Source organism: Aulonocara stuartgranti (genome assembly GCF_965226115.1).
Source record: "Aulonocara stuartgranti genome assembly, chromosome: 23".
Taxonomy (NCBI): Eukaryota; Metazoa; Chordata; class Actinopteri; order Cichliformes; family Cichlidae; genus Aulonocara; species Aulonocara stuartgranti.
In genome coordinates this window covers 19,303,762-19,315,145 of record NC_138958.1, presented here as the reverse complement: position 1 = coordinate 19,315,145, position 11,384 = coordinate 19,303,762, and the positions used below count along the sequence as shown (strand labels likewise).

At 39.4% G+C, this 11,384-nt stretch overlaps 1 protein-coding gene across 1 annotated transcript; it reads right to left on the bottom strand.

Moving 5' to 3' along the window:
• Window positions 1–207: 207 nt before the first annotated feature.
• On the bottom strand, window positions 208–5,136 carry LOC309700815 (uncharacterized protein). The gene is made up of 4 exons (XM_082524647.1): window positions 4,710–5,136; window positions 3,554–3,652; window positions 2,559–2,665; window positions 208–517 (listed from the first exon to the last, which is right to left on the bottom strand). Exons 1-4 carry the CDS (start codon window positions 5,071–5,073, stop codon window positions 479–481), a joined length of 609 nt encoding a protein of 202 aa, XP_082380773.1. The 5' UTR covers window positions 5,074–5,136; the 3' UTR covers window positions 208–478.
• Window positions 5,137–11,384: the final 6,248 nt, after the last annotated feature.

Below are 11,384 nucleotides of genomic sequence, written 5' to 3'. Positions count from 1 at the left end.
GAAATATATATAAATGTGATACCTTTGCCACTCAAAAACATCAGGAATACTTTGGTGTGTGGTTTGTGACTGGCATGTCTATGTGACCAAAGGCTGTGTTAATTATATTATGTATAAAATAAAACAAAAAGAACTTTGACCAGAACTACAACTTTATTGGATTGGAGAAAAAACAAACAAGAAAAACCCCAAAAGAGTGTAAAGCGTCTGATACTGTAACAGTGCAACAAATCTAACTCCATGTTACACTATTTGTAATGAATGAAAACTACATCTCCTACTACAAATACATAGAATCATGGTTATAAATGCAGCTATTAACATTACTGCCCCTGTTAAATGATGAATTTGAGGTTTTCCATCCTAACCAGACTAGATGGTATTTTCTAACGATACCATGAAAACATAAAGGCTAGTCAACAACAACTGCACAGAAAATAACTACGATACAACGGTTGATGAAGGATGAAGTCATCTTTCAGTGATGTCTTGTTGGTTGGGAGTGGACTGCCCTACCCTGAAAGGAAACAAATATTTAGTACAGGGAAGTACCAGTATTATGGAAGTATTTTTGATAGTAGTAGTAGATTAGAATACTAGAGTGATACTGTTTGTTGCATTAGTAGGTACTGTTATTGGATAATTAACCCTTTAAGACCTACCATAGAACCAAGTCCGCCAGAGCTTATATTATATTTTTACCTGCTGTGGAGCCATTTTTGGGAGCATTTCAAGTTGCTATACATCAATACAACCATTATAGCCCAGATTTTAATAATATGTATTCATTAAGTGCATAGTAATTACATAAATTGCAAAAAAGTGCAATAAACTACAAAAAAAATTGAAAATCGTTTTTGTTTTTTAACATATATTTCTAGTTAGAGAAATTTAAGAGGCTTATCCCTCAAAACTGTAAATACAAAAAAGTTGCACAAAATAGTTTCCCACCACAGGAAATTTATTTTGAGTGTCTTCATATTTTTATTTTTGAAATACACCAATTTTTATACACTGCAGGAAATCAGGCTTAGCCTTCAACTTCAACCAGTTATTCTTATTATTAACCCAAAGGTTTTGTGGTTTGTTCAGACAGAAATTCCCGAAGCTAAGCTGTGCTGCCATGCTCCTTTTACAGGAGTTGTTCAACCCTTCTAAACAAGCCATCCTTGTTGAAACATTTTTGTTTGTTTATATTTGTTACGGCCCTAGCAGGAAATTGACCTCTTGTGGGTGTGTCCTGGCATCTCTCCTGCCTTAGGTGCCACCCGTTTTGTACAGCTGATGCTAATCAGCTATTAAGAATACTTAAGGCCAGAGAAAGGTGAGCTCTAGTGTCAGGGCCTTGGTGGTATTGTAGCTAGTGAGCTGTGTGTGGTGGTTGCTTCTGCTCTGTGGAGAGGGGTCTGTTTTGGTGACTAAACCTTTTTGGACCTTTTAGTTTAGTGACCAACCCCTGGATTTTGATGTTTTCTTTCGTTAAAATATTATAACAGCTTTTCCATCTCTTGTGGTTTAATTACAATAGAAACATTAATGAAACCTTTTAATCTGGCAATTCTGCCTCCCTGTATCCTTTTTTTCAACCCGGACACTTTTTTATTGCTTTACCACATCGCTTGGACAGTTTAGGTGAACATACCAGTTTGTTTAGTCATATTTTTCACAAGCCTTTACACACAAAGAAACACACACAAAAGTAGTACCTAATAGCAAAAGCTAATAGTACAATAGTATAGTTGTGAAAAGTAGAATTATAAAAAGTATCAAATAAAAAATGTTAGAAAACTTAAATGAAATAATCTTCTCAACACAGCCTCTGATTGGTAGCTACAGGCTGACCTGGGTAAACAGCTAAAGTTCCCTCAGAACATTGTAAAAACATCACTCCGGCCAGACTTGATAATTATTTCTGAGGCCTCAAAACAGCTGATTATGCTGGAACTCACAGTGCCCTGGGAAGAGCGGATCGAGGAGGCCAATGAAAGGAAACGAGGAAAGTACCAGGAACTAGTGCAAGAGTGCAGGGGAAGGGGCTGGAAGACTTTCTATGAGCCCATAGAAGTGGGTTGTAGGGGCTTTGCAGGACGATCACTCTGCAAAGTCCTAGGCCGGCTGGGCGTGGCTGGGGCAACCAAGAAGAGGGCCATCCAGGCTGTGAGTGAAGCGGCAGAGAAAGCCACAAGGTGGCTGTGGATTAAGAGGGCTGGTCCGTGGGTACGCAAGTCGGGACCTGATCACCCCCGGCTGGGTCGCCTGGGCGAGGGTGTATGATGTTGTGAGACCCGAAACACCTGATGACCCCAGGATACATCACTGAAGATGCGTACCAGTGCATCCAGGAGATGTGTCTTTATAGTTTGTTTGTTTGTTTTTTATCATTCTAATTTTTTAAAGACAAAATAATCGTGTTTTCATTTTGTGATTATATCTCAGTGCAGGTTAATAACTGTGAATGGGACTAAAAACATTCATTCAGTTTACATTGTAGTTTCTAGTTTTTGAAGCCATACCTTTCAAATTATGAGTCTTGTTAGTAATAGCAGTGGTTTAATTACCTTCACATCCTGCAGCGGCTCTGGTACATCATAGATGTGAAGTGAGATATCATCCCTCTGGTTGCTGTAGCTTTTCCTCTTCAAGCACAGCAATATACAAGAAAAAGCTGCCAACAGAGCACTGAGTTACTTCATCTTTCATTCAGCCCAAATGTTCAATGAGCTTTTATTTAATTAGATTCATTAAAAAATAACAGCCTTTAAGGCTAGCTGTGGTGACCAGGATAACTTATCTAGGTCATGGTCTAGCGTTTAGTGACTCCATTTATTGTTTTGCATTTATTAATTTTTAGAATTTTTAGAGTTTTCTGGGTTTTTGTTTTTGTTTTTTCCATTCTGTAAGTGTTCTCTGTGTTCCCCTTGTGTTCATGCCATTTACATTGATGGTCCCTTGTCTCATGTCTTAAGTGTGAACCCTTCCAGCTGTGCTCTCCTCTTGTGTCCCATGCATTTTAACCCTGTGTTTTTCTCTGTCAGTTTCATGTCCTCCCCTCATGCTATGTGTGTCTCTTCTCCTGTGCTTCCTCAGGTCGCCGTGTGCTTCCTCAGGTCGCCATCTGTAGTTTCCCCATGTTTTGTTATTAGTTCCAGTTTCTAGGTTTTGGTTTAGTTTTGTAAGGTTTTTTGTGCAAGTTGCTACTGCAATAAAGCAGCCTCTCTACGTTTATGAAGTCAGTAGTGTGCAAAAAAACTATAGTAGTTTTCAGGGCCTTTGATCACAGGAAATGATTAAGCTAGGTGGTATCTGCTGTATATACATGTAAATGTGTTAATAATGTCTTTTAAATGGTTTTTGGATGATTATTTTCAAAGTGGTTTGAAATAAGATATCTCCCTCTGCTGTTACTGCAGCTTCTGCATGCGTGTGTCCATTTCAGGTTTTGGAGAGGCCAAGTGTGAAATGGACACAGTGGACCGGTATGTCTATTACACGCTTTGCCATGATATTGGGTTGGACCACAAAATCTACTAAAATTGTAAAATAACAGACTCACTGATTATTAGAACAATGAAGGCGACAACTGACATAGATATGGTGATCAACAGACTGAAAAAGCAGTTGTTTTGTGGGTTGTTGGTAGGCCGAGCGACATCTGGAAAGGACAGAAAGGACAAAGATAAGTTAAGAAGCATTTATAAGTAGCATGGTGGCACTGGTTAAAGCACTCTTATGCAGGCCAATGTAAACAAAAAAACAAGCCTTTTATTTCAAGCTTGTGCAAAATCTTATAAAAGAAAGAAAGCAAACTGGGAGAAGGCAAATTGAAAATTGATAACGAAACACACAGGGAGGAGAAAGAAGTGCTACAACCGACGAAAGGCAAGGTCAAGCTTACAAGTATCTAAACACATGAAGGTAAACAGTGTAGTCGGATTGGGAGGGTAATGGGTCACAGGCAGCGAAGGAGGTGAAACAAAGCAAGGTCTAAATCGCTACCAAACCGAAACAGGAATTGAGAAACACGAAACAGGAAACTCATATACTCATTTAAAAACAGGAGTATGGCTCATGTGATTAGGCAGATGATCAATAGTGGGTCTGTGACCCTCATAAGGGACAATTCGCAATAGTCTCAGAAATCTGGGACTCTGTCCCAATTAGTCGTAGAACTGATTAAACTTCTCAGATAAGACATGAGACGTCTTTAAGAAACGCAAAGAAGTCCAGTCGCTTTTCTTTCCAAGCTCCTTGGTTTGCAGGAGCAAGTCTTAACAACACACCAGTTTTCCTAAACCAAAACAAGTAGTTTTTGGTAGCTAAATATTTAGTGTGTGTGTGTGTGTGTGTGTGTGTGTGTGTGTGTGTGTGTGTGTGTGTACCTGTTTGTGTGGGTGGTCACAAATTTGAAAACTTACCACATGAACTCATTTCCTTTGTGTTCATAATAGCACTTAGTAATGCCTATTAAGGTCAGACTTAAAAACAAACGTTTGCATGTAATAATCTTGTACTATCACAAGACAGTATAAGAAGTCGTCCCAAAATTCCTCAACTCTCAAGTTTTAATAAAAAAAGTAGATGGTTTCCGACAGTAACATAAACTACTTACTCGTGTATTTAAGATGCTGTCAGCCATTTGAAAATGTGTATTGAGGCCTAAACACTCACTAATCCAACAGCAATAATCAGAAATAAACTCTTGTACTTACCTGAGACGAGGTGGAAAGTGTCCACAAACTGAGTGCTGCCTCCTCTCTTGATGCCACAGAAGTAAAGCCTGCAGTCCTCTGCTGTCAAGTTTTTAATCACGAGTTTGTTTTGCAGGATTGAAAATTTAGTTTCAAAATCAGGAGAGCAGTAGGTAGAGTCTGCTGAGGAAAAACTGCGGCTGATACATGCTCTGAACTGACTGTGGATCTCCATGTACCAGTGGATCTCTGATGTCTGATTGGAGCAGGTTAGAGTGACATCGGTCCCCAGCTCGTCTCTGACCTCGGTCACGTTCTCGGCCTCTGCACAGAGCAGAAGCACCAACAGGATCATCCACAGGAGAACCATGATCAGCTTCAGCATCCACAACAAGACGGAGTCGTCTGAAAGCAGCTCAGCTCTGATGGACTCTGACACAGAAGTGCTCTACACTTCCTACTTGACATGGTGACTTTGGGCAGTGGCATGTCTGATAAAGAAAACCCACAAACACCTTACATCTCTCACAGGATGTTAAACTTTATCGCCTCTGGCTAGCACTTTGCCCTTTGGGTTAAAAGAGACTTTAAATTTAAACAGGTTGTAACAGGTTCTAACAGCTTCCTTCTGCTGTTCTGGTTTAATAACAAGAGCGAGGCTATTTTATTTTCAATATATCTGTGCAAGAAATGAACCAACAAATCATAAAACCATCCTAATAGATTTCAGCTTCTTATTACTGCTGTGAAGAAGAAACGCTCAGTGCATCGTGGAAATCCCACAGTAGCCTGGGCCTATTGCAGAGTAGGGGAGGGTTCAGGGTCACCTGATCCAGCCTTACATGCTATAGATCCATATAAAAAGGAACGTTTTAAGCCTATCTTTAATAGGTGTTTGTCTCCTCTATCCAAACTGTAAACTGCTAGTGAGAAAGAAAAGTGTGAAGAACACTGAAGGGTCCTTAATCACCAGAAACGATTAACACTTTCCTGTGACTATTTTCCTGCTTGAAATCCAATATCTCCCTCTGCTGGTACTGATGTTACCAGTACCAGCAGTACCAGCAGATTACTGTAACTTCAGCATGTGTGTGTATTTGATGTTTTGTGGAGGCTAACCTTGAAATGCACATGGTAGATTGGTATGTCTGGTACACCTCTTGCCCTGATACTGATTTGAATAAACATTTAATCAGAAGTTCACTGGGGGTCAATTCTTGACTCGTCAATTTTTTCATTGCTCTAAATTGATACTGTCAAGAAGAATCAAAATAAAGCCTGCCACTCTAATGCAGAAGATACACAGTTGTATTCATATTTGCTGATCCAAACAGTCAGAGAGATTCATATTAATCATCCCTGTCTCAGAAGCACAGTGAGCAAGTCAGGAATCTTGGCCTTATTTTGGTCAAAGATCTGGATTTTTACAAAAAACATCAACAAAGTTACCAGAACTGTTTTCTATAATGTAAAAGTCTGATCTGACAAGGGCTCTGAGAAATTGGGAAAACTGTGATGCTCTATTTCAGGATTCAGCAGCAGCAGCAGTATGTGTAGGCACTAAGAAACAGCTTCCACAAACATGGAAATCTGACCATATTACTCCAGCTGTCTGCTGACCTGAGTCCACACATCTACTCATACACTTAGAAACAGACTCAAAACCCTTTAGTTATCATAGGCTTATGTAGAATAAGGAGGGGATGTTTTTCTCATCATCATTCATTATTTTAATATGGCATTATTAGTTCATCAGAAGTATATAACCAGCTTTGCATTAAACATAAATTGAAGTTTTTGACCCTATATTATCCTTTGCATTACAGTGATGGTGATAACTTTAGTTTGATTTTTTCCTTACAGGTACCAGAATAATAACATGATTTTCCATTGCAGATGTAACCATGATCATTCCATACACATTGCAGTTTGTTGCTTATTCTAGAGTTGTGCTCAAGTTAATTAAAGGTTAAAAGCTACAGCCAGCGCGAGTCTGGCTGATCTATGGAGGGCAAAGGCTTTGAGCTTGGAAGGCCGCACGCGCTTACGCAGCACTTATAAGATGTTATTCTTGGTGATTTTGTGCTTAGTCATGTTCTAATATGTTTTAAGTAGAAGTAGCTGATCCAGCAATATTCATTTAATATTATATGCTTGATTTGGAGCAATACACACTGATGGTCTTAATAAATGAAAGAGTCCTTGTAGCTGCCATGTTGTGTCTTACCAGGGTACAGACATAATAGCTGTCTGCTTTTGTGCGCGCATGTGTGTGTGTGTGTATGCTAATTTGTATTGCTTTTACTTCTTTGTTTTTTATTTACAGTGAGACACTGTGGACCTACAGTGGGGCAAAAAAGTATTTAGTCAGCCACCGATTGTGCAAGTTCCCCCACTTAAAATGATGACAGAGGTCAGTAATTTGCACCAGAGGTACACTTCAACTGTGAGAGACAGAATGTGAAAAAAAAATCCATGAATTCACATGGTAGGATTTTTAAAGAATTTATTCGTAAATCAGGGTGGAAAATAAGTATTCGGTCACCTCAAACATGGAAAATCTCTGGCTCTCACAGACCTGTAACGTCTTCTGTAAGAAGCTTTTCTGTCCCCCACTCGTTACCTGTATGAATGGCACCTGTTTGAACTCATCATCTGTATAAAAGACACCTGTCCACAGCCTCAAACAGTCAGACTCCAAACTCCGCCATGGCCAAGACCAAAGAGCTTTCGAAGGACACCAGGAAAAGTATTGTAGACCTGCACCAGACTGGGAAGAGTGAATCTACAATAGGCAAGCAGCTTGGTGTGAAAAAATCAACTGTGGGAGCAATCATCAGAAAATGGAAGACATACAAGACCACTGATAATCTCCCACGATCTGGGGCTCCACGCAAGATCTCATCCCGTGGGGTCAAAATGATCATGAGAACGGTGAGCAAAGATCCCAGAACCACACGGGGGGACCTGGTGAATGACCTGCAGAGAGCTGGGACCAAAGTAACAAAGGTCACCATCAGTAACACACTACAACGGCAGGGAATCAAATCCCGCAGTGCCAGACGTGTTCCGCTGCTGAAGCCAGTGCATGTCCAGGCCCGTCTGAAGTTTGCCAGAGAGCACATGGATGATACAGCAGAGGATTGGGAGAATGTCATGTGGTCAGATGAAACCAAAGTAGAACTTTTTGGTATAAACTCAACTCGTCGTGTTTGGAGGAAGAAGAATACTGAGTTGCATCCCAAGAACACCATACCTACTGTGAAGCATGGGGGTGGAAACATCATGCTATGGGGCTGTTTTTCTGCCAAGGGGACAGGACGACTGATCCGTGTTAAGGACAGAATGAATGGGGCCATGTATCGTGAGATTTTGAGCCAAAACCTCCTTCCATCAGTGAGAACTTTGAAGATGAAACGAGGCTGGGTCTTCCAACATGACAATGATCCAAAACACACCGCCCGGGCAACAAAGGAGTGGCTCCGTAAGAAGCATTTGAAAGTCCTGGAGTGGCCTAGCCGGTCTCCAGACCTCAACCCCATAGAAAATCTGTGGCGGGAGTTGAAAGTCCGTGTTGCTCGGCGACAGCCCCGAAACATCACTGCTCTCGAGAAGATCTGCATGGAGGAATGGGCCAAAATACCAGCTACTGTGTGTGCAAACCTGGTAAAGACCTATAGTAAACGTTTGACCTCTGTTATTGCCAACAAAGGTTATGTTACAAAGTATTGAGTTGTATTTTTGTTATTGACCAAATACTTATTTTCCACCCTGATTTATGAATAAATTCTTTACAAATCCTACCATGTGGATTCATGGATTTTTTTTTTCACATTCTGTCTCTCACAGTTGAAGTGTACCTCTGGTGCAAATTACTGACCTCTGTCATCATTTTAGGTGGGGGAACTTGCACAATCGGTGGCTGACTAAATACTTTTTTGCCCCACTGTATATAGTTTCTTATGTTTTCATCTCTTGGTGCACACATTACATGTAATGGAATTTGCTCTGTAAATAAATTTGGCATGTGCATTTTTTTGGTTGGTTTAAACTTGGTTTAGCTGATATAAAGGGTTAATGGAGAGAATTTTGTAAAGGAGCTACGGTGCATCGCTATCCAGTGCAGATGTACTCAGCAGGAGAACTCAAGACAAGACTGCTCAATGAAGTTCCACCATTAATTAATGCTTCAATCATAAATACTATATCTATTAAGGGGCTATGTGCCACGGTAGTTAAAGCTGGCAATAATTAAATAATTTCTTAAAATGCCATCACTTTGAAACAGCCATCTTGGCCAATTACAGGCCAATCTTTAACCTTACTTTCATCTCAAAATGTCTTGAAAGAGTAGTTATAAAACTGCTTACTGAGTTCTAATCAGGTTTCAGAGCTCATCACAGTACACAAACAGCTTTAGTGAAGGTTAACAACTAGTGGCAAGCCATCGCTGTCCCTCGTTGCTTTGGAGAAGCTCAGGGGGAAGAGATGGAGGAAGGTGTAAGGTCTTTGGTACAGGACTTGCGCTTGAAGGACAGACCGCCTGATTTTTGAAAAATGTCTCTCTTTTTGGGGGGAATCTAGACCAAAATGTGTGGTCCGAGAAAAAAAATCACATTTCTATACATTTAACTATAGTTTTTATTTGAAAATGTAATATTGAGTCCAATTGTTATGTGATCTGACACTTCAAGTAATGTAAAGAGTACCATAATACTGCTACAAAATAAAACACAAGCGTGCACCCTTTGGTACTACCAGTGGCATGCAATAACCTTTATAGGAAGTAAAAGAAGAAATGAGGAACAAACTTTTACATGAAAGAAAGCAAGAGAAACATGAAAGCTTGCTGCACTCCTTCCTTGGCTGACAAACTGTAAAATCTGTCACTTCTCTAGTGATCACCTTAAAATTTGCCACTAGCAGACAATGTCAATGACAGGGCACTGGGTCTGACTACCCAGTGTTTGTGTTTTTTGGGTTTAGTTATACTTTTTAAGTTTTGTATTATACAGTTCCTGGTTTCTAAGTTTCTGTTCTCAGTGTTTTATGCCCAGGCTTAGTTTTGTCTCTATGTCTTTCCTGTGTCCTGGGTATTGTTACTTTTGTCTCTGTGCTTCATGTCCCCACTGTTCCCACTGTCTGTCATGTTTCTATGTCTCAGTATCACGTCCACGTCTATCTGTCATGCTTCCTGTGTTACTTTGCTACTCCAGTGTTCAGTGTTTTTGAGTTTTGCTTTTCCCCTGTCTCATCACATCAATTAGTCCCACATGTGTGCTTCCTGTTCCCCATCCTCTCGTTAGCCGGCCTGTGTATGTTAGTCCTCAGTCTTCCCCTGCTTGTTGTCATGTCTGTAACCTTTGTGGGCATCCTCTTTGCTGTGTGTTTTTTCCTCCGTGCTCCTCGTAGTTTTCTAGCTCTCTGTTTCCCAGTTTAGTTCCTTAGTGTCCAAGTTTAATTGTGTTTTGATTTAAGTTCATATTTCTAGTTCCTTGCTTTTGGTTTTCTTTCCTGTATGTGTGAAGAGTCATTTACAGCCAACATAAAGCTGCCTCTTTCAGTTCACCCTTTTTTTATCAGTCCTACATCCTGCCTGCTACACTGCAAATCCATGACAGTCAAAAGGTAGAGGATTATTTTAAGAAAAAGTAACAAAAAAAAAATCCTATGAAAGCCCCACTACACATGTAACTGTAGCTGTATATTGTGAATTATTATCAAATGGATTTCATGGATTATTAAAATATTAATATGATTAATATTACTGCTGCAGATGTTTAAGCCTGAGCTCACTTTAAATACTTTCTATGCTGTTTAATTTCAGGCAGTGCGTCACGCTCTGTGAAATCAGGTGCTTGTAATTTGGATTTCCTGTCATCATGTATCTCAAAAAACAAAAACAAAACAAAACTCAGTAGTTCAAGCATTAATCTTGATGTATACAATAAAAAAATGTAATTAAAAGGGTTGCATGACTAACTGGTAATATTTACAGCAAAACTGGTTAAACTTTGTGCATTCATTCAGTCAGTTAATTTCTCAGAGACGCTGGTGCAGTCTGAACCTGTTTTAATAAATTAGACATTACAGGAGCTCTCCATTATTAAGGATTTCTTTGCAAACTACTCTGCATCATATATATGTATCACACATGTTATTAGTGAGAGGAAATGTAAGTGTTGAGATGGTAAATCACAGAGGAATGACATTAACCTGAACTTAAAATACAAATTGAAATAAAATGAAAAAAATGAAGTTCTGCTCGGATCGTAATGTATTTTCTGAACATTGTAAATCTTCCCTTAACAACAGCTCATAGCTGATACTGAAAAGAAAGTGACTTGAAAATTTAAAAAAGTCAGTTAAATATAAATTAAAATTAAGTAAAAAGTAAAAAATTACACAGTGAAACAAACAAGTGGAAACAGACAAATGAGTCAAAGACAAACTCCATCTTGTACTATCTGCATGGTTTTACAGGTCCTGTACAACTACCGTTAACCAAGGGGCTACTACTTCTAGGGCAGCCTTTACTATATCTATTAATAAGTTAATCATTAAAAATCCTACTACCATCTATGTTGCTAACAATAAGAGAAAACTAAAAGCAGAAGTACAAACAGTACAGTAGTTACTGTTGCTGCTAGTAAAACGTCTGAAACAGTCAAATAAGAAAAAAGGTCTGCCCTCCAT